Below are 24,090 nucleotides of genomic sequence, written 5' to 3' on the forward strand. Positions count from 1 at the left end.
TGATGATCGGCATACATTCAAAATGACAATAAAGTTCTTCTATTCTATCCATTCCGTTTCATTCTTCATTATTCTATTCTATCCATTCCATTCCATGTCATTCTTCATTATTCTATCCATTCCATTCCATTATTCATTATTCTATTCTATTCTATCCATTCCATTCATTATTCTATTCTATCCATTCCATTCCATTCTTCATTATTTTATTCTATTCCATTCTATCCATTCCATTCCATGTCATTCTTCATTATTCTATCCTATCCTATCCTATCTTATCCTATCCTATTCTATTCTCTCTGTACAGTCATATATATTCCTTCCATAGACACATATTCTGTATATTCATAGATATTCTGTATATCCATATATAGTGACATATTTTGTATATCTGTATATATATCTTTATACTTCATTGTTGTTTTGCACTTCTGGTTAGATGTTAACTACATTTTGTTGCATTCATGTGCAATGACAATAAAGTTGAATCTATTCTATTCTATTCTACTCTATACATTACATTACATTACATTACATTACATTACATTACATTACATTACCTGGACTCCTTTGGGGCAATGAAGCCAGAGGTGGCATTCAGCCGGTTCTGACCAGTTCTGGAGAACCAGTAGTGGAAATTTTGAGTAGTTTGGAGAACCAGAAAAACCACCTCTGACTGGAGATTTTACACTATCCTTCCCCTGCCACGCCCACCAAGCCACGCCCACAGAACCGGTAGTAAAAAAAAATTGAATCCCACCACTGAATGCAGCCCTGTAGTGTCTATTCTACCCTACCCTGTCCCTGGTGTTCTTCAAGTCCTACCAGTTCTACAGGATCTGCAGGAGAGGACCTTTGGTAGTAGGGCCAACACAATCGCCCCAAATTCTCTGCAGATTTTCAACACTCCAGACAGAAAATTAGAACAAGCAGAGGGCGAGGGGCTGAACTGAAAGATTAGGCTACGTGCTTCAGCCCAGAAGACTGAATCTGGGACTGCTGCCTCCTTTTCGTTGGTTGCCTTTTTTCCTCCTCTCCCTGCAAAAAAAGAAAAAATTCAAACAAAACATTCGGCCCAAATCTCAAAATCCTTTCTTTGCCGAACAGTTCAATGTTGCTGGGCATTGAATTCTTTTTTTTTTTCCTCTTTTGCTAAGCTTTCCTTGGTCACCATGGCAGCCAAGAAGGGCTGTTGCCACGCAACACAGAAAAAAAAACACACAACTCAGATACCTGGGAAGGGCGTGCTAAAATCCAGGCGCTTTTTCTGGCCTTTTTGCACATGGGACGCTTCTGGTGTCACCACAGCAAACATTTGCAATTATATGGTGGAAAAAAACCCACAAAGACTCTTTTTTTTTTTCTAGAAAAAAAAAAAGACTTTTTTTTCTAACCAGGTGTGAGACACAGATCTGGACTGCTGCACCGGTTGAAGACTTGAAGGAGTGCGGTGTGGAGCGTGAATTTCTGCAGTTGCACAGGCTGAGTCTTCGCAAAGATGCCCCTTCCAAAGAAAAGAAAAGTGAAAAAAACAAGGAAGCAAAAGTCATCCCTTCCAGGTAAAGTTCAGTGCAGCGATGCCAAAAATAAAAAATCTCAGGTTTGCCGGCAAAGTTCTTCCTTCACATTCCTTCCATGGAAAGTATTATACAAGAATACAAATCGATCTTTTGCAGAGAGGAGGAGGAAATGAAATCAGAACTGATTTAATTACTGGTGGCTTTCAAGAAGAGACTGGACTGCCCGTTTGTCAGCAATAGTGTAGGCAGGGTCTCCTGCTTGGTGGGGGGGTGTTGGACTAGATGACCTACAAGGACCCTTCCAAATCTGTTAACCTGTTTAAGAACCAACACCAAAGCATTACTTATTTTGCATGCTTGGGAGCAAGGCTGTTCACATTTGAAAATCCAACTCAGACACTCTACGATAACACCTGGCTTGGCTTAACATTATTTTTTTTGTTACGTGTCTTTTTTTAAAAAAAAAATATGGGGCGTGTTAGCCTTCAACTTAAATTTGTAATTTTTCACTCTGAAGGAAGAAACGATAAGGTTACAGAAGTTGTTAAAGCGACTCGTTAAAACATTTTTCTATGTCCGATGTCTCATCCTCCTCATAATGTTCAGCCCTGAAATAATAATGCGTAATTCAGAGGAAATGGGATGATATTAGAAGGCGTTTTTTCCTGCATCCCATCCCTGTTAGTCTGTTAGAGGTTCCCTGGTGTTGCGGGGGAAAACCCCGGTCCAGTTCCAAGCCGGGAGAAATTCGCAGGAGCCGATGAATTTGGAGGCAAGCTGCAAGGAAAGGAGGTCTCCATTTATTTAGAAATCAGAAGCGAAGTGACTCGGAATCGGTTCTGGGGCAGCTGACAACATGGGGGAGTAGAGTGGTTTTTATACCTTTTTGGACCTTTGAAATCGAGGTGCCTGATGGGGTTATTGGATTCGATTAGATTCTGTATTCTAACTGTCCCTATTTGGTTCCCTGGCTAATGGTCAGGGTCAAGGCTATGGAAAGGAATGTAATTTACAAGGAATGTAAATTCAGTGTGGCTTTGCGTTTACTGACTTAATCCTTGATTCTGTCCATTCAGCCTGTCTCAGTCTTCTAACTGGGGTTACTTGTGGCCATTCTGGCTGGGAGGCAATGACTGCTTTAGCACTTAGCACTTAGACTTATATTCCGCTTCATAGTGCTTTTACAGTCCTCTCTAAGTGGTTTACAGAGTCGGCCTCTTGCCCCCCAACAATCTGGGTCCACGTTTTACCCACCTGGGAAGGATGGAAGGCTGAGTCAACCTTGAGCCAGCGAGATTCGAACTGCCAAATTGCAGGAAGCCAGCAGTCAGCAGAAGGAGCCTGCAGTACTGCACTCTAACCACTGTACAGGAAGGAAGGAAGGAAGGAAGGAAGGAAGGAAGGAAGGAAGGAAGGAAGGAAGGAAGGAAGGAAGGACAGGCAATAGCACTTAGATTTATATACTGCTTCACGGTGCTTTCCAGCCCTCTCTAAGCAGTTTACAGAGTCAGCATATTGTCCCCCCCCAACAATCTGGGTCCTCATTTTACCCACCTCGGAAGGACAGAAGGCTGAGTCAACCTTGAACCTGCTGAGATTCGAACTGCCGAATTGCAGGCAGCTGGCAGGTAGCAGAAGCAGCCTGCAGTACTGCACTCTAACTACTGCGCCACTACAGCTTTAGCTTCCATGGGTGGTTTTTCTTTGCCTTCTCTGGGGGCGTGGAAATTGAGAAGTGGGGGTGTTTTAATGATCCTTCCTAACCCTGGTATTTGGAGCTCTTGTCATTATGTGTCTGACCGATGCTAAGATTCTATGAAATGCCTTCCTGGAGGTATTTTCTAAGGCTTCTAAAGTTGTCTTTAACTCAAGGGTCTTCCAACTTGGCAAGTTTAAGACTTGTGGACTTCAACTCCCAGAATTATTGAGCTAACATGACTGGAGGAGGAGGAATTCTAGGAGTTGGGGTGCCACAGGTTTTAAAGCAGAGGACCCCTGCTTTAACTAAATACCTCCGTTCTTCACCTTTCTCCAGCATTTGTTCTGCGTCTTCCCTCCTTTCCCTCCAGGTGAGGAGAGCCACAAAAAGGCATCACCGGAGGTTGACGCGCTTAAGCAGCACTTGGGTGAGGAGAGATGTACAAATCTATGTTTTATTAAAGCGGATAGTTTTTTAAAAAATATTAAAATTCGTAATTTCCCCCCTTTCCCAGTCCCTTCATTTCTGACACGAGAGGAGACCGAACACTGACGTGGCTTCCGTGTCCTTTTGCCTTGCAGTTCTCCAGAGAGACCTGGCCAAACAGGCCATGATTGACGGGGAAGGATTCAGGCAGAGGCTGACAGAACTGGAGAGAGAGCTGGAGGAAGCCCAGAAAGACAAAAAGGATATTTTTGAAGGTTATTTGGGGGAGGTGGGAGGGACTGCTCCCCTGGTCGTTGCTTGCAGAAACCGATACGCTCCTTGTCCCAGAAATGGGACTGGCAGTGGGATGGAAAATGCCTTAATATCTTTGTCTTTCATTCCTCTGGGGCAGGGGTCTGCAACAGTGGTGGGATTCAAACATTTTTACTAGCATTTCTATGGGCGTGGCTTGATGGGTGTGGCAGGGGAAGGATACTGCAAAATCCCATTCCCTCCCCACCCCACTAACCTGCTTTTCAGCTCCGTTCTCCTGTGCAGGGCAACCAAAGGAGACCCAGCCAATCAGCTGGGGCTTGGGAAGCAGAGAATAGATGGGCTTGGCAGGGCCAGTCAGAGGTGGGATTTGCCGGTTCTCCGAACTACTCAACATTTCTGCTACCAGTGGTTCTCCAGAACTGGTCAGAACCAGGTGAATACCACCTCTGGTCTGCAACCTTAAACACTTCAAGAACCCGTTTCTCACAGAAAACACCAGGAGCCACAAAACCTGGATGGGTGTGGCCAACTCAACGTCACTCCCACCCAATGTCACATGACCCACCACCAACACACCTATCCAGGTTTTGTGGCTCCGGGTGTTTTCTGTGAGAAATGGGTCTCTCTCCCTCTCTCCTTCTCCCTCTCTCCCTTTCTCACTCCCTTTCTCTTTCCCTCTCTCCCTCCCTCCCTCTCACTTCTGTTTTTTGTGTTTTATCTTCTCAGGCCAGGCGAGGAGTGACTGGGAGGGGAGGGTGAGAGGCGGGGTCAGCCAGTGGTGGGATCACCCAACAGGGAGCCACAGCAAAGAGCTGCATGTGGCTCCAGAGCCACAGATTGCTGACGCCCTTCTGGGGGATCCCCTTGAGGTCAAAATGTTTAGCAAAACTCTCCTAAGAGCAATATCAAGGAATCTGGGAACATTTTTCAGAGTCTCAGAGTGATCTTTCTAAGGCATTGTTCAGTATCACTAACATTCTTTAATGTTGCACAGACCTGGGATTTGATCATTATTAGGAAGAGGGCCATAACCCATTCTCCACAGCCTAGCTGTCTATGTGCATCTTTTCCATTTGTGCCCTCTTTAACTTTTAGTTTAGGGTGGCGTTTCTCAACCGTGGCATCTTTAAGGTGGGTGGACTTCAACTCCCAGAATCCCCTAGTTAGCATGCTTTAAGAGGATTGGACTTCAACTCCCAGAATTACCCAGGAAACATGCTTTAAGATGGGGGAACTTCAACTCCCAGAATCCCCCAGCCAGCAATTCTGGGAGTTGAAATCCACCCATCTTAAAGTTGCTGGGATTGAAAAACACTTGTTGTATTCAGTTATATGCCCTGCTATATTTCTGTCAATAGATATCAATCGCCATTCTGTCCATCCATCTCATGTTCTCGGGGCCAGCCGGTCGGTTCAACTAACGGTTCAGTGAACCAGATGTAAATTTAACATCCGATTCGCCCAAACCAGTCCAAATCGGCTGAATCCCACCCCAAGACCTGCCCATTTACCTTACTGTACACTCAAGAGTCCCACTTGGGAGCTACAGAAGTAGCATCTAGGAATCATCTATGGGTAACTAAGGGTTTTTCATCTTCCCCCTGACCCCAGTTCTGTTCCTTCGCTCCGTTGCAGAGATGATCCGCCAGTATCAGCAGCTCCAGTGCCAGACTGACGGCCAGATTCAGCGCCTGGAAGCTGAAAAGCAGAACCTGCAAGAAGAACTGGGTATTTACCCAAAAGTTTGGCCTGACAGAAGGTTACTCAGATGGGTTGTGGCCATTCAAGGCCGCTGTTTAAGGACTGGGAGGAAATTTAAAAAAAAAAACAGTTCTATCTACTTCCTTGCATCTTTTAAACCGGGGGACTCCAACCTTGGTAACTTTAAGCCTGGGGGACTTCAACTCCCAGAATTCCCCAACCAGCTTGGCTCAAAGTTATTGGCTACAGAATTCTGGAAGTCTGCCAGGCTTAAAGTTGCCAAAGTTGGAGACCCCTGGATTAATAGACGCTCTATCATCATATCATCATCATCATCATCCTAATTATTATTATTATTTAATCTTTAGTGAGATTCACAGCCTTTGGGGCTGGTTGGTAGCTCAACAGCTCAAATCCTAACCAAGGACCTAGGAACTGTTCAGGTAGCATAAGAAGATATAAGCTGTTCCAGGTAGGGTGTTTTTTTGTAAAATCAGGGTATTCAAGTCTGATAAATTCAGAATTTCCAAATAGCGAGGTAGCCCTTTAGGTGTTGCTCCAAGGGCTCCAATTACAGTTGGGATTATATACAATTTCTTTTTCTAAATTCGCTCAACTTCATTTTGTAAGTCGCGATACTTTGTGTTTTTTTTCTCAAAATTGTTGTTGTTGTTATTATATTATTATTATTATTATTATTATTATTATTATTATTATTATTATTATTGGTGAGAGCATCAGACTAGGATGACATCCATAGGAATAAAGTCCAGGTTTTGCCCCATTTGAAAAATACACCAGGCCATTTAAAAAAAAAATTATGTACATACATTATTTAATTTCTACCTGTCAAGTCTTCTTAGCAACATGAGGGAAATGATTGTTCTCTGCAGAATTTCTGAAGGTCCCCAGTCTTGGGTTACCTTCACCTCCAAATCCTGAAGTCCCAAGGGCAGCGTTTCTCAGCTTGACAACTTTAAGTTGTGTGGGCTTCAACGCCCAGAATTCCCCAGCCAGTCATATCCTGAGAACTTGCTCCAACATTTGATCCCAGTGTGGACACCATCTAAATAGATGGAGTTGACTAGAGCAGGGGTTGGCAACACTAAACAGTCAAAGAGCCACAAAGGTCCTAACTGGAAACCCATCGTTCAATTCTGGAACCCACCGAAGTCTTGTTTCCCCACCATAGACTCTCCTCCTAGTGCGGTGTCCTTTTTCCTCTACCTGCCCTAACTGAAAGCCTTATCAATTGTGGAACCAACTGAGGACAGGGAGCCCCAGCAGAAGGATGAAGGAGCCACATGCGGCTCCACAGCCGCAGATTGCCAACCCTTGGGCTAGAGCAACGCCTCTCAACCTTAAGCAACTTTTAACAAGTCTGGACTTCAACTCCCAGAATGCCCCAGCCACCCATTGGCTCAGCTCTCTTCCTCTTTCTCTCGCCTCGATCTCTGTCCCGCCCCACCCATGCCCAACCCATCTCATTTGTCCTCGGCAGCTGCCTGTCAAAAAAGCCTGCGGAGGAGCGTAGAGGAGCGAGCCAAGATCTCGGAGGAGAAGGAGCGAGCTGAGGCTCAGATGCAGCAGAAGGCTGAGGAAATGGAGAAGGAATGGGAACGAATCCTTCACGTGAGTCAGCGATGGGAAGGTCATCAATTCTGGCCCCAGCCAAGAACCTCAGGGGTGGATATCAGAGGTTCAGCATTGCTTATTACCAAAGTTTCAGGAGAGAGAGAGAGAGAGAGAGAGAGAGAGAGTGAGAATGAATATTCCCACGATTGCTCGTGTTCAACTATGCTCAACACGTGCTTCTATGGGTGTACGTGCTTCTTTGGTTGATAGGTTGAGCGTGACGATAGTCAAAATTATTGGGCAACATTTTTCCTCTCATCAAGCAGAGGAAACCTTTCAACCTTTATGCCTGGAAAAAGCATTCAGTGCCATTCAGATCTTTCCTTCCATCACTCAGCATCCTGTCTGCTTGGACCCCAATTGACCCCTTCTGGCTTTCCCAAACCTCACAAGACATTTTCAGAAGGGGTTAATTCTCAGGTAACCCAACTGCAAATAAACCAGCACGGATCTTTATCTCTTCCCTTTGAACACGCAGACAGGGCCCACCATCCCGTTTCAGCGCTCTAATCCCTCAACCTTCCCGTTCTCGCTTCCTTTGAACAGGATAGCTTGGATCAGGTGCTTTCCAAGCTACAAGCCGCCAAGCTGGGCTGGGACAAAGAGGCTGCCCTCATCCATACTGAATATAAGAACGCGCTAAAGGAGTTTGGACTTAACCCGTTGGAGTTCTGAACCAGCAGCCAAGCAGAGTGAACGTCTGTCCCCTTCTCCTCACAGTGGGGTGTGTGTGTTCAGGTTGCCACAGACATTGAAATGTACTGTTAGAAGGGAATATTTCTAGCTCAAGGTTGAGCTGTGGGGTCCTTGGTGCTCTCTGAGCTTGGTGGTTTTCTTGCAGACGTTTTGTTACCAATCAGCCATCAACAGACCCGTCGAGATAAACCCATCTACGTACCAATCACAAAACCCCAAAGGAACCAAGAGATCACAACGCCTCCTGGCCAGTAACCAACGCCCAGATAAAAAGAGATTTAACATCCAGATTAACACTAGACCAACAACCAAGCCACAAACGACACTCCAATGAGGGAGCTACCGACTCAGATAAGCTAACAGGAAAAAAAAAAGAGCCTGATCAAGGAACCATGAAGGCCACCCACACCAACACTGACAGGGTAAGCCTCTTGTGTATAAAAACAGAAAGCAGACCCCTCTCCCTTCTAGCACTGATGATGTTCCCTAGTTGGGTATTGAAATGTCTGCAAGAAAACAACGAAGCTCAGAGAGCACCAAGAACCCTACAGTCCTCCTCCTTCTTCTCCTCCTCCTTTTCCTCCTCCTCCTTCTCCTCCTCCTCACAAGCTCAACCCCCTTCTAGTACTGATGATGTTCCCTAGTTGAGTCATGAAATGTCTGCAAGAAAACAACCAAGCTCAGAGAGCACCAAGGATTCCAAACAATAAAATATGGTGTTATTCATCAACATTGCTCAGCATCTCACGCAGCATGGGAAAACACAGTGTGGTTTATTTGACTTGGTTTTAGTGTCATGTGTGAAGTTGGCCTGCGTGCCTCGCGACAAACCCCTATTGAAGCAAACTTAAGGTTTAGCGTGACGGGTGAATCCAAACAATACAGTCTTTAGATGTGCAAGAAGTACTTTCCACCGTTAACAAACTCTTTTCTTAAGCAGCTCAAACGAAGGAAGGAAGGAAGGAAGGAAATTCCAGATCAGGCCATCTGTTATCTTTTCCTGTTTCAGAACACATTATTTCCCATTTAACGTAGCTGAGGTCGTAATCCTGTACTCATCAAAGTGTAGGCCAGGAACAGAAGCTACTTTGCATCTCCACTCAGAAAAAATATATTGGAGAGGGAGCTCTGGGACTGGAAGCCCCTCGCTTATCCTCTGCCAACCTTCACGGTCTGTTTTGTGCAAAATTGATGGGTTGATCGTCAGAAGAAGGTGAAAGGAAGTCCAGTTGTATTGGTTCCAGTAGAGTAGGGAACTCCAGCCTTGGTGACTTGAAGACTTGTGGCTTTCAATTCCCAGAATTCCCAGGCAGCATAGGGAATTCTGGGAGTTGCGTGGCTGGCTGGGGAAATCTGGGAGTTGAAATCCACAAGTCTTCAAGTTTTCAAGGATGGAGATCTTGCAATAGAGGAAATATTTTGACGGAGGGGAAAAGGAGCCTGAAGGACGTGATCAATGCTCTTCATTCACATTCCACTTGTAGGAATCATGTAGAGATGTGTCACATCCAGAGAGGACATCCATGCTGGCTTCTCTTCCACAAAATGCAATGAACGAGGGCTGTCCTTGAGTTGCAATTATTTCCAACGTCCTGAACTTTTTTTTTGAATCTTACCCAAGGGAATTTCCCCAAGATGGCCCTGACTCATCGTATTCAGTGTCTGACCATGCTCTGCTTTGAATCTTCAGCCTGTTTGCCAGGTTCTGCAGGAATCATGTGAGCGCAGAGACAGACTGATGTGGAAGGCAGAAGAGGGATTGGAAAAGCTGGTTGGGGATGAGATCAATTTTCCATTCTGGAAGGATGTGCAAAGGTGCTCACTTTTTTCCATAGAGTCCAAGGAGCCATCTCTAGAATGCTTGGCTGAACCCATCCTGGCCCTGGATGAAACAAGGAGAAGCTAGGTTACGTTTCCATAGATAAACCCAGAAAAAGAAATGCAACACTGAACAAATCCCACTTCGGTGGTCTGTCCCCAAAATGCAAGAGGTGATGTTGGGCTAGAGAAAGTCAAGTCATTGGCTTCACAGAACACTGAGACATATGAAGAACGGTTGCTAGAATTGGGCATGTCTAGTTTAATAGAAAGAAGGACCCGGGGTGACATGATAGCAATGCTCCAATATCTCAGGGGCTGCCACAAAGAAGATGGAGTCAAGCTATTCTCCAAAGCACCAGAAGGCAAGACAAGAAGCAATAGATGGAAAATAATCAAGGAGAGAACTGACCTAGAACTAAGAAGGAATTTCCTGACAATCAGTGGAACATTGCCTTCAGAAGTTGTGGGTGCTCCAACACTGGAAGTTCTTAAAAAGAGATTGGACAACCATTCATCTGAGGTAGGGTTTTGTACTTGGACAGGGGTTGGATTAGAAGACTCCAATGTCCCTCCCAATTCTGTTATTCTGTTTTAGGACTTCTTACCTCTCCGGTGAAGGTCCATGGGGTAGGGTCAGGTTGGCCAGGTGATGCTGTATTGCTAGAGAGCTGACAGTGACATGGTATCAAAGCGGGCCAGCTTTGTTCCTGAACGATGCCTGGAGATGAAGAACCACGGGTGATCAGAAAGCTTGATGGGACGTCTTCATCATCGTAGAAAACTAAAGGAGATACTCCAACCTGGAATTGCAGACCCAAATCAAAAATTGGCATGTTGTCAAGAAATCAATTCCTAAACTAGACTTCAAATTTCTATTTTGTATCATGGGGCAAAACCAAATTCAGCCCATCTTAAGTACCCCGCGCTTTCATAAACACACTGTCCACGTGCATCATTTTGATACCAGTAGACATGTCTGCCTGGAGAATTCTACTGGATTGTAATGAAATGGAGAATGATAGGATTTCGTTGCTCTCCTCTCCTGAATGTGGAAGAAATGCCACCTCAAGCAGTCCTGGAATTACAATCATTTGGGTAGCATCTGTCCAACGTTGAAAAAAGCTACTTTCTCACATTTGGTGCAGCATCTCCACAACCATATGATCAAAATTTGGGTACCTGGCAAAACCAGAATGTAGTCTATAAAGATTGTCAGTCCTCCAGGTCATGGCTATCCCAAAGGTGCTTTTCCAGGAGGCAACTGGATTTCCTTGGTTTTTCTTTGAAGATGTTTCGCCTTCTCATCCAAGAAGCTTCTTCAGCTCCAAAGAAGAACCGAAGAAGCTTCTTGGATGAGAAGGGAAACGTCTTCAAATAAAAAACAAGATAGTCCACTTGCCTCCTGAAAAAAGCACCATTGGGATAACCAGCATGGATTTACATGGATGGGGTCATATGATTGCCATTGGTAATTTTCCTAGGAAGCTGTTGACAAGCCAAGTCAATGGGGGAGGCCAAATTCACTTAATGATCGCACAATTCACTTAAGGACTGCCTTGATTTTCTTAACAACCCTGAAAAAAACGGTCTTAAAATCAGGCCCAACTCACAGTAATTGTGATGACCTGGAGTGTAACACAAACATAACAAAATCCAAAACGTAAATAAATGTCCTTTAATGCCTCCAACTTGGCCCCACTGCTCAATAATTCTCAGTTGGAGATAAAACTTATTCAAAAATAGTCTTCGAAAGAAAGCAATACAGTCTGAACTTAATGAGCAGATAGAGGTGAAATAAAAAACTAAAACAAACTACAATGAAGGAATTTCCACAATGGAAAGGCACAGTCTGTTGGAAGGATGCCAACCAAGATAATTTCAGACCAAAATAAAACACATTTTACTTCTGGCAACACTGTGTTGTAATTGTCTATCTTATGTACTAGTCTCCCCAGCTGCAACCAATGAGGAGGATCATGGCCGCTTCCTCTCTCACAAGCCAAGTTGTTCTCCATTCCTTCCTGCATGTCCTAGGATGAAGAGGGGATGGGCCTGGGTTCTTCCTCTGACTGCCCAGATGGCCTCTGCCCTTCCCCAGCCTCCTCCACAACCTCTGGAGCTACACCTCCACTCCCTGTCGGCCGTTCCTCCTCTCCCTCAAAGTCAGACTCTACCAAGGGCATGACAGTAATAATTAGTTTGGTTAGTTCAGAAAATTCTGGTCCCAGTCCTGGTTATAAGATGATGGCTTACGGACTATCTGGATGCAGAATCCCAAATTAGTTTCTGCATATTGTTATCCTCCCTCTTCTATCTTTCCGTCAGGAGTTGGTAGAAGAGAAGACTTAGGTACCATATTGTAGAACTTGCTTCCTTCTGAGTCGATTACCAAGAGAGTCACCCGCTGGTTGTCGGAACGGATCCTGGACACCACTTCCTGATGGTCAAGATCTTCGACAATCTCGCCGTTCACCGCCAGCAGACAATCGCCTTCTCTCATCCCTGCCTTTTCAGCAGGTAGCCCAGCCTCCACGTCTCTCAAAAATTGAGCTGCAGGTCAAAGATAGGAAAAACAGAACGGCCTGTGCGTGAAATTCTTCCAACAAATTATCCTGGAGGGACAAGTGTAACTAAGAACTTCCAAGTTTTTCTCTAGGACATACTTCCAACCCTCTTTTCCACACTGGTTTCTGATTTGGCCCCAGGCACTTCTGCCTAGGACAATGTTTTTCAACCTTAGGAACTTGAAGATGGGTGGACTTCAACTCCCAGATTTCCCCAGCCAACATCACTGGCTTGAGAATTCTGGGAGTTGAAGGCCATCCATCTTCACGTTGCCAAGGTAGAGAAACCCTGGCTTAGAAATGAGTTGAAATGCTTTTCTCCATCTCCATCTTACGAGCCCTGTATCAACCTCCTTGGAAGGAAAACTGGAGATCCGCTAAAGGAACGAGATCCAGCTCCCTCCCCCATCGGCCTCTTCTAAATCTAGCTTTCCCTGTCTGGTGAGTTCAAGTCTCCCAACTCCTAGCCTGTATAGGCATTTGGCAACATGGCTGGGTTGTCAGGAGTAAGCCAAGATAGCCGTAATCTTATAACCTGCAATCCTGCCACTCAACTGTGAGTGAATGTTGGCTTGATTCTCACTTCCTGGGAAGTTGGAAGGCAAAGCGTCAAGGTGGGCAGAGCAGAGGAAGACAGGTTGAGCATCTCCTCCGCCGTGCCTCAAAGTCACTTGATTTATATTTTGAGGAGAGGTTATACAGGTAGTCCTTGACTTATGACCACAGTTGGGACCAGGATTTCCTTGGCTAAGCAAGGCGGTCATCCAGTTTTAAGCCCACCCACCCCTTTGCCACAGTTGCTAAGCAGATTGCTGCAGTTGTTGGCCATTAAGTGAATCCAGCTTTCTCCCATGGTTTTGGAAGCTGACTGAGAAGGTCACCAGTGATTACCACTTGGCCCTGGGATGCCGCAACCATCATAAACTCATGCCGATTGCCAATCTCCCCAAATGTTGATGATGTGAAGTGGAGACCCTGTGATGTCATCAATGCAAGGGCCGATCATAAGTCACTTTTTTTCAAAGTTGTCCTTTTGATTGGACCCTAAATGAATGGTGATAACTCAAGGACTACCTTCAATGGAGCCTGCAAATGGAGATGTCTCACCCCTCTTCCCTGAGCTAGATATTTCTTCTTTCATCAAGAACCCATATCCGTCTTCTCCTCGCATCATCTGAAGCTTCGTCACTTGGAACGGAACCCAGGAGGTGTCAGCCAAAGCAGCTGTAACCTTAACACCGCACTGTCGGTACGCCTCTTCCGACTGGCTGTCCATCACCAGGAGCCCTATAGGGCTGCTGCTCTGTTTGAGCTGAATCCGAATCGGATCAAGAGAGAAGAAAGACAAACGTTGGCACAATTCGGAGAAGTAGTTCTAGACAGAGTTGGGAAACTATTGGGCTATGAAGGGAGAAGGAGCTATGTAAAAAAACACCCAAAGAATGGCCAGAGTAGTTTTGGGAGGGAAAATGTTCTCTTTAGTCCAGAATTATTGACTTTGTCCAGTTAAGACAGAGAAGCGAATTACTCACTCCTTCCTCCGGTGCAGAGAAAACCAAACAGAGGAAAGTTTTCTGGAAGTTTTCTAGAAGATCTTTCCCAACCAGATATGGAGACCACATGGCCCACAATGTGTGCAGGATGGCCTCCAACTATGTGGGGAGACTTGGTTGCACCCTGAGGTATGAGCCTTCTTTTGGTGGAAAGTCCTCCCCTCCCCTCGCAGAGGTCGGGTGAGATTGAATGCAAGAGATTGGCAGTTAGTCATCTCAAAGTACGTCGCATTGTTAGAACCTTTTGGTTGAGTTGCGCAATTGTCCAGTTCTTAACACTGACGCCATTGAGTTCCACCAGCCAGGAACCGTGAGGCACACCTGCTTTATGAGCTGGGCCATTTTGCATCACAAAGAGCTGGAATACGCCAGTCACACCTGCACAGAAGGACCACAACATCAAGAGGAAGCCTTGGGAAGGAAGAGAATTTGCACCCGCGAAAACAACCGGCTTTCCTAGGTAGCTTCTTCCCTCTACCAACAAATCTGCCCTCCGCCACCTTCCTCTTTCTCTGGAACTCAATTCTTTAGCGGAGAAGAAGAACAAGTTGCAGAAGTGTAAACAAAGACTTCTAAGGGTCCGTGCTGTGACCACGATCATGCTGTACTTTTGTGTGAACTCTTGGTTTACCCAAGCTGCGCCTTCTTGAGCAAACCACGGTTGGGTGGATTTACTCAACAGAGTGAGACAAATAAATCATGCTTTGTATGCTATGAAGACTGGGCTTTATTGCTGATTCCTTACCCTGCTATTCAATATATATCGTCAACGTATATTGCATGGTTTATTGTATATACAATATAACCACTTATGGTATAATATGAACATATAATGCAATAGGGTATACATACCATAATGCAATATACTATATTGTTCAATATAATGTAGCCATATATATATATATATATATATATATATATATATATATATATATATATATATATATATATATATATATATATATATATATATACTGTACACACATACACACACACACACACATCCAGATATTATATGGGTTCATGCTTTTTGCTGTAAACCACCAAGTGTCACTCTGAGATGTAAGGGCAGAACCTAACAGATAGAAATAGATTAGATAGTAGATAGATAGATAGATAGATAGATAGATAGATAGATAGATAGATAGATAGATATAGATATAGATATAGATATAGATATAGATATAGATATAGATATAGATATAGATATAGATATAGATAGAGAGAAATTCAAGACAGCTAATGTAAGCAAACTGGGCATAATATTAAAATTAGTTGAAAAGTCCTTCCTGTTTTTAAAAGCATTTAAAGACTTTAGAGGACTTTTCACAGACTTTTTAATCCTGAGAGCCTCTAATGGAGAATTACTAGCAATGTTGACCAGCTACAGCAACCAGGATTCTGGCAGAAGGAAGCTGTGACTTATTTGCACGGTTGTTGTTTTTTCCCGCCCTAAACCTCTCCCCTTTCATGGAAAGGACAAAAAAACTGGCTGGCCATCAGCTGACTCTTCTGTCAGCACCCATTTGGGTGGCCTGGCAGTTGAGCCTGGGTGCAGAACCCTTCATCCCAGCGGGGAGGAAGGCCAGGCCAGGCCTTGTCTTGGCATGTCTCTTTGGAGACGTCTCCTCCTGCCTCATACAATCCATCTCATCAGCAGTCAACTTGATCTCTGGCTGCAACCCGTCCATTCTCTTTCCATTCCTCCTGCTGGACATGACCCTTGCGTGCTGCACGTGTCCAGTGGGACTCTGGCAGCAAGAAACCAGCATGCAAAAAATAACCCCAGCTCAGCCCAAGAGGTCTGAGTCTTTTCTCAAAGCAGAATCTTTCGAGTTCACGGTGAAAAACCACCAGCGCCAACGAAGATAAGCAGAAGTGACTCCTGCCACTACCTTCTGGAGCTGACACGCTGAAGCCCAAACCACTTGAGCCTCTGGGGACGCAGCACAGACGTGGCTTTCCATATCTGGACAAGAGCTGGTTGAGATCCCGATTGAGGGCTTTGGCTACTTCGTAGGCGTTCCCTTCCAGGACAGTGAGCAAGACCTCTTTTGAGCTACTCTTGATCTTCCAGACCACCTGGAAATGAGACAAGAGATTGGGGGCGGGAGAGAGAGAAAGAGAGAGAGAGAAAGAGACAGAGACAGAGAGAGAGAGAAAGAGAGAGAGAGAAAGAGACACAGAGAGAAAGAGACACAGAGACACACACACAGAGAGAGAGAGAGAGAGAGAGAGAGAGAGAGAGAGAGAGAGAGAGAGAGAGAGGAAGCAAATGTTAGTAACCAGAGAACCTGCTCCAATATTTGATCCCAGCATGGTCACCATCTAGATCAGGGTTCCCAACCTCGACTGCCTTTTAAGATGTGTGGATTTCAACCCCCCAAATTCCCCAGCCAGCCTGATCCAGTATGGACACCATCTAGATCCAGGGTCTCCAAACATGGCCACTTTTAAGACTTGTGGATTTCCAGAGTTCCTCAAATGGGGAATTCTGGGAGTTGAAGTCCACAAGACTTAAAAGACCCCTGATCTAGATGGATGAAGTTGACTACAAGCAATATTTATCAAGCTTAAGTCCCTTTATGACATGTGGACTTCAACCCCCAGAATTCCCCAGCCAGCATTGAATTGAACTCCACCTGTCTTAAAGTTTCCAGGGTTGAGAAGCTGTTCGTCTGGGAAACTTGTTTAAACTTTGGAAACGTGGGTCACTCAGTATACCCAGGTCCAAGCAGGAGATCCATCAAAGCCTTACCTGAAAATATCCCATGCCTTCAACGTTAACTCCGTTGACCTCAAGGATTCGGTCTCCATCCTGGAGGCCTCTACGGTAGGCCAGCCCACCCGGTGTCACCTTACGCACAATGGGGCACATTCCTCCGGCTCCCTGGCACAACGAGAAGCCCAGGTGGTCACCAGCTCCTTTCTTCAGCGAACAGAAACGTATCTGGGAAGCCCCTTCTGGTTCTGAAGAGGATAAAAGGGACATCTCTTTTCAACCTGGTTTGGCTGGGAGAGGTGGGGATATCTGTGTATTGGGAAGACTGAATGTGGAGCAATGGGATAGGCTGAGCAAAGAGAGTCCCAAGACCCTTAAATCATGCCGAGGTAATGGGGGAGGCTATCTGTAAGCAGGGTCTTCCTTGATAGTGACTCTAGGAGTCATCATGTCTGCTCCAGACCCTTCCAAGGCGGGGCCCATCCCAGAATAATAATACATGTAGAACCTCCACTGTGGAGTCCTTGGTAGACTTTGGGCTTGATGGGTTTTCTTGTAGACATTTCATAACCCAACTAAGGAACATCATCAGTGCTAATGTTGTTGATGATGAAGGCACTGATGATGTTCCCTACTTGGGTCATGAAGCCTCTGCAAGAAAACCGCTAAGTTCAAAGGGCAGCAAAAAAAAAAGCCCCCACCCCATCATCGTTGTAGTTCTCCGCCTTCACCGCCACCACTCCGCCAACCCCATTCCCTTCTAGCACTGATAATGTTATCTAGTTTGGTAATGAAATATCTGCAAGAAAACCGCCAAGTTCAGGGAGCACCAAGCACCTCATGGTTCAACCCCAAGCTACAAAATTTCTCTTCTTTTAAAGATCCCATGAGGACCCTCCTTGGTCCATGGGCTCTCTTGAATTCAGGAGCAAGTTGAACCTCTGAGCCCACCTCCCATCGCACACTAACAAGGCCTGTCTAGTCGAGACATTGACAAGGCTCATGACTTGGTCATGGCGTTTGCAAAGAACTTGGGAAGTTGAACCCTGGTTGAGAAGGAACCAGGGAAGAGGAAGAAGCATCGGCTTGCAGAAGACCGTTGCCTGATGGAAACGTTTGGGCAACCCGCTTGCCAAACAGCCTCAGGAAAACACCAGCCCTTCCTTTCCCGCCCACAAGCAGCCACTGGCCAGCCCTCTTGTTACCGGAATCCTCTGCCAGAGATAAGGCGGGATTATCGATTCCTTCTTTCGGGTTAAATTCAAATTTCCTGCAAGAGAGGAAGAAGAAGAAGGAGCATCTCAAAGGTTGAGAAACAGGTGTGCCCAGAGCAGAGTCTAACACAGGGGTGTCAATTTCATTGAGGGCCGCATCAGCGGAGGGGGGGGGGGGATTCTACCGGTTCGCACCTATTTGCTAGAACCAGGTTGGAATGTGTGAAACTGGACGTGGAGGGAAGGGGGAGCAGGAGAGAAAGAAATGGTGGTGGGTCTGCTGGTTTTGCCAGTGCCTGCCCGTCCCCCCCGCTTGGCACTTACATGGTTGACTCCGTGGTGTCCTGGAGCCCTGTAAAAGAAAGGACTGAGCATGAGCTGTGGGCTGCCTCACCCCAACACAGAGACCCTCCCTCCCTCCTCACTCAAAGCCCCCAATATCCCTTCCCTGATTTCGGGCCAGACATATTCATTTTGCTTTGGGAAGAGATTTGGGGGTATTTTGCCACTTCATCCCTCTGGAGATGTAACTCAATAGTACCATTGGCTGGATGAACCCACAATGAACCATCTTCCAGCTTGGGTTGGGTTTAAGGCTGGCGGAGCTGTGTGATCCAGCCTGCAATTGTCTCTGGAAATTCTCTGTCTTCCACGTCATGGTTGTCTAGGGGTGGGATTCTACCAGTTGGCACCTATTCGCTAGAACCGGTTATTAACATTCTAAGCAGTTTGGAGAACCGGTTGTTAGAAGAAATTGCTGGGCTAATCCTGTAAGGAAGGCAGGAAGGAAACATTCTGGTGTTGCTTACAGAAACTGCCTCTCCGTTAACCCTTATTACATTCTTGGCAGGACTAGACTTCCTGTCTCAGGAACCTCTCTGGAGTTATTTTCCCTCCTTTGCTGGTATTTTGCTTCTGTGGAGTGACCATTCAAAGTTCCAATGGCACTGAAAAAAGTGACTTATGACCCTTTTTCACACTTACGACTGTTGCAACGTCCCCACAGTCAGGAGAAGCCAGGCGAGGAGATGCATGCCTCGATGTGAGTGATATTGAGTTGGCGACACCCAGCCAGTCACATGACCACCAAGCCCTGTCCACCCAGTCACATGACCACCAAACCACGCCCACCACCGAAGCCACGCCCACAGAACCAGTTGTTAAAAAATTTGAATCCCACCCCTGTGGTTGTCCCAAGGGTGCTTTTTCCAGGAGGCAGCTGGATTTTCTGGATTTTCTTTTGAAGGTGTTTTGCTTCTCCTCCAAGAAGCTTCCTCAGCTCTGACTAGATGGTGAGGAAGGGAAGGATTTATACTCTTTGCAGACAGAACTGGTCATTTGCATCCTTTTAGAGGGTCGTTGAGGCCACTTGGAGGTTTATCTGTGTCCTCAGGGTCACCTGAGTGGTGCAAATGGTTCCTCTGCATTTTTTTCCATTGGAAATCCATTCCTATTCCTCCCCCACCATTCCAAGGGTGTCCATCCCAAATTGTATAGCTAAAAGTAGCAGTAGCAGACTACAGGAACTAGGAGCACAACTCAGTCCAGCCCTGAGGACACAGATAAACCCCCAAGTGGCCTCAACGACCCTCTAAAAGGATGCAAATGACCAGCTGTCTGCAAGGAGTATAAATCCTTCCATTCCCCTCCATCCTGTCAGAACTGAAGAAGCTTCTTGGGTGAGAAGCGAAACCTCTTCAAAGAAAAAACCAAGAAGGTCCAGTTGCCTCTTGAAAAAAACATCTTTGGGACAACCAGGACCTGAAATCTCCATAGACTTCTGTTTCTTCCTTCTTTCCTCCCTCTCTCCTTCCTTCCTTCCTCCCTCCCTTTCTCACTTCCTTCATTCCTTCCCCATCATCCGGTCAGAGCTGAAGAAGCTTCTTGGATGAGAAGCGACACATCTTCAAAAAATAAAGCAGAAAGTCCAGTTGCCTCTCGGAAAAGCCACCCCTGGGACAACTGAAGACATAAATAAACCTTCCAGTGGCCTCGATGACCCTCTAAAAGGATGCAAATGACCAGCTGTCTGCAAGGAGTATCAATCCTTCCCTTCCCCACCATCCAGTCGGAGCTGAAGAAGCTTCTTGGATGAGAAGAGAAACGCCTTCAAAAGGGAAAACCAGAAAGTCCAATTGCCTTTTGGGGGGGGGGGGAAGCCCCTTTGGGACAGCCAGGCTGCAATGTTGACGTTGACTGTGTCTTCACATGCATGCGGGATAAGCCCAGCTATGATTCATGGGTGAAACCAGAGGAAAGCTTGATTCATAGTCTTGTTCTTTCCACCCTTAATAAGGAGAGGAATTGACTTCTGTGCGTCTTCGGTATGACCTCACAAGCTACGGAAGCCTCCAAGTGGCTTGCAATAAGTCCGTATCGTGGAGAGAGTGAGAAGCATGCATACTCACAAGATCCTTGCCGAATCCAATTTTGGCTTTGGGTTTTGCTGATTAGATAGGTTTGCTGTTATGGAAATGGCTAGTATGCGTTGTTACTAGCTGAATACCCATGCTTCGCTATGAAACTATGTGGTTGGGCTTAGTTTTGGGGGAGGAAAATAACGCACAAAAAAAATAATTCTGCCTCTGCCTAACCAGCATCCACCGGTATTCCTCTGGCTAGTGTCCTATCAGGGTGTGAGACAGTGGAGGGCTGTTTGGAAACTGAAGCAGTATTTGCTGTGTGAGCAAGAAGGAAACAGCAATGAGCCCGGGAGTGGCTTAGCTCAAGTGTTCTGTACTAAAGCTGCTTGGTGCTGTGAAACTAAAACCGAAACTGACACTCCTCTCCTCTGCTTGTGTTTTGCATTTGGAAGAGATTTCTCTTCAGGTGGAGAGGGGGAGTAGAACTCCTTAGCATCAGAGCATGTTAATAATAATAATAATAATAATAATAATAATAATAATAATAATAATAATAATAATAATAATAATAATAATAATATAGGAAATACTAATGCTCTGATGGTCATTTTGAAAAACCATTTCTTAGAGACTCCCTAGAAGCCAAGAGGAGCATACGTGCCAAATTTCAAGTTTGTAGGCTTTACAGTTGTGGAGATTTTGTGATGATGTGTGAGTAGTAGTTCGTATATATATATATATATATATATATATATATATATATATATATATATATATATATATATATATATATATATGTATAGGTATCCACACATTGACGTTTTATGTTCATCCTTTATTCTACTGCATCAAAAGGAACTAGAATTCAATGTTTCCCCTTTTCATTTCAATCTTTTCCTCCTTGAACAATTTTGGAAAGAAGATGCAAAGGGTAAAGAGGTGAAAGGTAGGAAGGTGTGAGGAATTCACACCCAACAGACACGATATTCCAATTTAGAGTCCGTTTGTGAGAGGAAATGTTTGAGGTCAAAGGGTTGCTGTTTCCCAAGGGAAGGCAGCCAGTCCGGCAAGATTCTTATAAAGTAGTGATCAACCCTGAAAAAAAATCCCTCTCCCATCTGTTATTCTGCTTGCTTGCGGTTGATTGAAGGAGGGATAAGACGGTTAGATCTAGGCTGACTTTGGGCACAATGCACGCCAAACAGTTGTCCCTCAAAGGGATTTTTTTTTTCTTTTACTCATGCAGAAAGATTTATTTATTTATCGCTCGCTACCAATAAGCCTGCGAGGAAAGACCTGGAGCTGGGCAGCTGAAAGCTTCCTTAATTTCTACCATTCAGGGAAACCAAAAAGATTATAGAGACAGGAAGCAGGATAAGCCGTGAAAGCAGAATCATAGAGTTGGAAGGGACCTTAAAGATCTTCTAGTCCAACCCCCTGTTCAAGCAGAATACACTATATCATAAAAAAAAAGAAGTTGAGACTCTGGAAAGAGTGCAGAGAAGAGCAACCAGGATGATTAGAGGATTGGAGGCTAAAACATACGATGAACGGTTGCAGGAACTGGGTTTGTCTAGTCTAGGGAAGAGAAGGATCAGGGGAGACAGGAGAGCAGCCTTCCAATATTTGAGGGGCTGCCCCAGAGAGGAGGAAGGGGGTCAAGCTATTCTCCAAAGCACCTGAAGGCCAGACAAGGAATAATGGATGGAAACTGATCGAGGAGAGATTCAACCTGGAAATAAGGAGGAATTTTCTGACAGGGAAAACAATCAACCAGTGGAACAACTCCAGAAGTTATGAATGCAACACTGCAACACAACACTGGAAATTTTAAAGAAGATAGCGGACAACCATTTGTCTGAAGTGGTGTAAGGTTTCCTGCCTAAGCAGGGGGCTGGACTAGAAGACCTCCAAGGTCCCTTCCAACTCTGTTATTCTATTTCTATTTGCGACAAGTGGCTATGCAATATCATCTTAAAATCCTCCAGGGGGTGGAGGACGAGCCAGTTCTGGAGCCTGGTGAAACCAACAGCCCCCAAGGCTATAGAAAGCAGGCGTATACACGATTTCCAACGGGGTTCAGCAAAGTCACAAAACCAAGCGCCAGGGATCAGAATTCAGTCCAAAGATCGCGATCTTCCTTCGCAAGGATCATCCCATTGCCATTATTCTTGAGTTTCAGACAACAACAACAACAGACCCAATTCACCCCTAAAGAACATATTTTTAGGATCGGGAAACCCCTGTTGAGTTTCAATCTCTGTTTAGAATCTCTTTTCTTTCAGGTCCAGGCAAGTCACCTGGGCAGGGAGCGGAAAGCAAAGAGGTTTGAATACCTGAACAGGAATCTCCTCCTCGGTCTCTCTTAACTGGGTAGATTCAAGCTGCAAAAACCAGATGGGATTTTTGAAGCAGGCTTGTTGTGGCTCATGGTTGAAAGATTACCAATGTGGCAAGAGCAATAACGCTGGGCCAGATAGTCATCTCTTCCTCCACCCTATTAAGCAAAACAAAACTAGGTGGAGAAGGGTTGGACTGAGAGCAAGCAATTTATTCCTGGATTTAATTGGTACCATGGTTGTTACACGATTGAGAGCAGTGAGGAGGGGAGGACAGGGAGAGGGGAGAAATTAGGGTCTATTTTAGCTGGGCTTGGGGTTCGACAGCCAGAAATTAAACTTCTACCTTCTTGCGGGGAGTGGTCCTACTAACGGGGAGGAAAATCCGGGCAGGCTTTCTTTCTGAATTTCAACAGCTTCAGATTTCAGGTTCTCTTAGAAGAAGGGATTTTAATTTCAGGTTCCCTTAGAAGAAGAAGGGATTTTAATTTTAAAAACTTGTTCGACCTCACATTGCAAAGCACAAAGAGATGCTTAGGAATGCCTTCAAAACAGCAGGGCTGTTTTCAGTAAGGTGACCAATCCAGGAATAACCTCAGCTGCAGAAAAAAAAACGAATGTGAATAATTGGTATTCCCCCAAAACCTCTGGAAAAGTTGGACGACAGTTATTCATAGGCACCTCTTAGTAACCCCATTGTGTCCTTCTTCCCCCTCTAAGTAAGAAATCCAACCCTGTCATCTTAGGGGATCTCCTCCGCTGCGCAGTCCCAGACCACTTACCCCTTTTCTGCTTCATGTCTGCTCCCACTCTGAAGTCCAAGGTCCAGGGGCGAGGTGGCCACGCAACCCGAGATGTTTAATATTTAAACGACTCGAGCGTCTTTTTCTCAGCGTCGCTTCCTTCTTCCACGAAGCCAAGCCGAGTGTGGAAAATAGCTTTTTCATTCCTGCAGAAGGGAAGATCAGCCAGGCACGGCAGCTGGGGGGGGGTGGGTGGTTCTTTGGGATCCGGAGGTGATGGGACGAGGGGTTGGCACGCCAAGCGAGCAACGAAGAAAAGTGTGAATTGCACACCCTGGAAAGGCTCAAGTCATTTTGCACTGTGCGGCTGTCATCTGGACGTCACCAGGTTTGTGTGTGAACGTGTGTTTTTTTTCAATTTTTTTTTCCCGAAGAAGTGATGAAGGAGGGTGATAAATAAAAGCGATGAATAATATTGTCAAGCTGAGCCTTTGACGCAGGGAAAAAAACTATTTTAGGACCTGCTAGTGCAAACGTCCTTTGTTCTTTGGCAAATGTTCAAGGTTTTTCTTTCTATTGGGGTATCATTATTAATATTAATATTATTATTATTACCATCGGCCAGAAGGTATTACAAAATCCGTGATGTGTTTAAATAATGCAACAAATGGGAAATTATAATGTAAAACATTCGCTGGAAAGTTTATTTTAACGGCTTTTGTTACAACCAGAAAATAGATATTCCTTGCTATTTCTCCAGAGTCCAGCAGTCGTGTGTGCATGCTTGCGTTTATGAGAAATTGGAAGCAAAGTAAAAG

The 24,090-nt window shown here is 45.3% G+C and overlaps 2 protein-coding genes across 8 annotated transcripts; one reads left to right on the top strand and one right to left on the bottom strand.

The window, feature by feature from the left end:
- The first annotated feature begins 1,232 nt into the window (after positions 1-1,232).
- DRC12 (dynein regulatory complex subunit 12 homolog) lies at positions 1,233-10,505 on the top strand. 4 transcript variants are annotated; one of them, XM_087939189.1, is made up of 7 exons: positions 1,233-1,363; positions 1,395-1,559; positions 3,590-3,646; positions 3,801-3,920; positions 5,557-5,649; positions 7,124-7,254; positions 7,804-8,659. In XM_087939189.1, exons 2-7 carry the CDS (start codon positions 1,499-1,501, stop codon positions 7,930-7,932), a joined length of 591 nt encoding a protein of 196 aa, XP_087795315.1. In that variant the 5' UTR covers positions 1,233-1,363; positions 1,395-1,498; the 3' UTR covers positions 7,933-8,659. The 4 variants fall into 4 exon arrangements, with proteins under 4 accessions (XP_087795315.1, XP_087795317.1, XP_087795316.1 ...); XM_087939191.1 differs by adding an exon at positions 10,370-10,505 and having other exon boundaries at positions 1,259-1,559; positions 7,804-7,955; XM_087939190.1 differs by having other exon boundaries at positions 1,259-1,559; positions 7,804-7,955; positions 8,099-8,661.
- Positions 8,711-23,843, bottom strand: NHERF4 (NHERF family PDZ scaffold protein 4). 4 transcript variants are annotated; one of them, XM_087939185.1, is made up of 12 exons: positions 23,312-23,842; positions 22,876-22,994; positions 22,527-22,687; positions 18,152-18,179; positions 17,819-17,883; positions 16,650-16,861; positions 15,787-15,973; positions 14,133-14,269; positions 13,446-13,650; positions 12,128-12,324; positions 10,380-10,574; positions 8,711-9,835 (listed from the first exon to the last, which is right to left on the bottom strand). In XM_087939185.1, coding segments are annotated over exons 4-12 (1,230 nt in total). In that variant the 5' UTR covers positions 18,154-18,179; positions 22,527-22,687; positions 22,876-22,994; positions 23,312-23,842; the 3' UTR covers positions 8,711-9,805. The 4 variants fall into 4 exon arrangements, with proteins under 4 accessions (XP_087795311.1, XP_087795312.1, XP_087795310.1 ...); XM_087939186.1 differs by lacking the exon at positions 22,876-22,994 and having other exon boundaries at positions 22,527-22,574; positions 23,312-23,843; XM_087939184.1 differs by lacking the exon at positions 22,876-22,994.
- Positions 23,844-24,090: the final 247 nt, after the last annotated feature.

Source organism: Pseudonaja textilis, chromosome 9, assembly GCF_049901715.1.
Source record: "Pseudonaja textilis isolate UNSWEBS1 chromosome 9, rPseTex1.2, whole genome shotgun sequence".
NCBI lineage: Eukaryota > Metazoa > Chordata > Lepidosauria > Squamata > Elapidae > Pseudonaja > Pseudonaja textilis.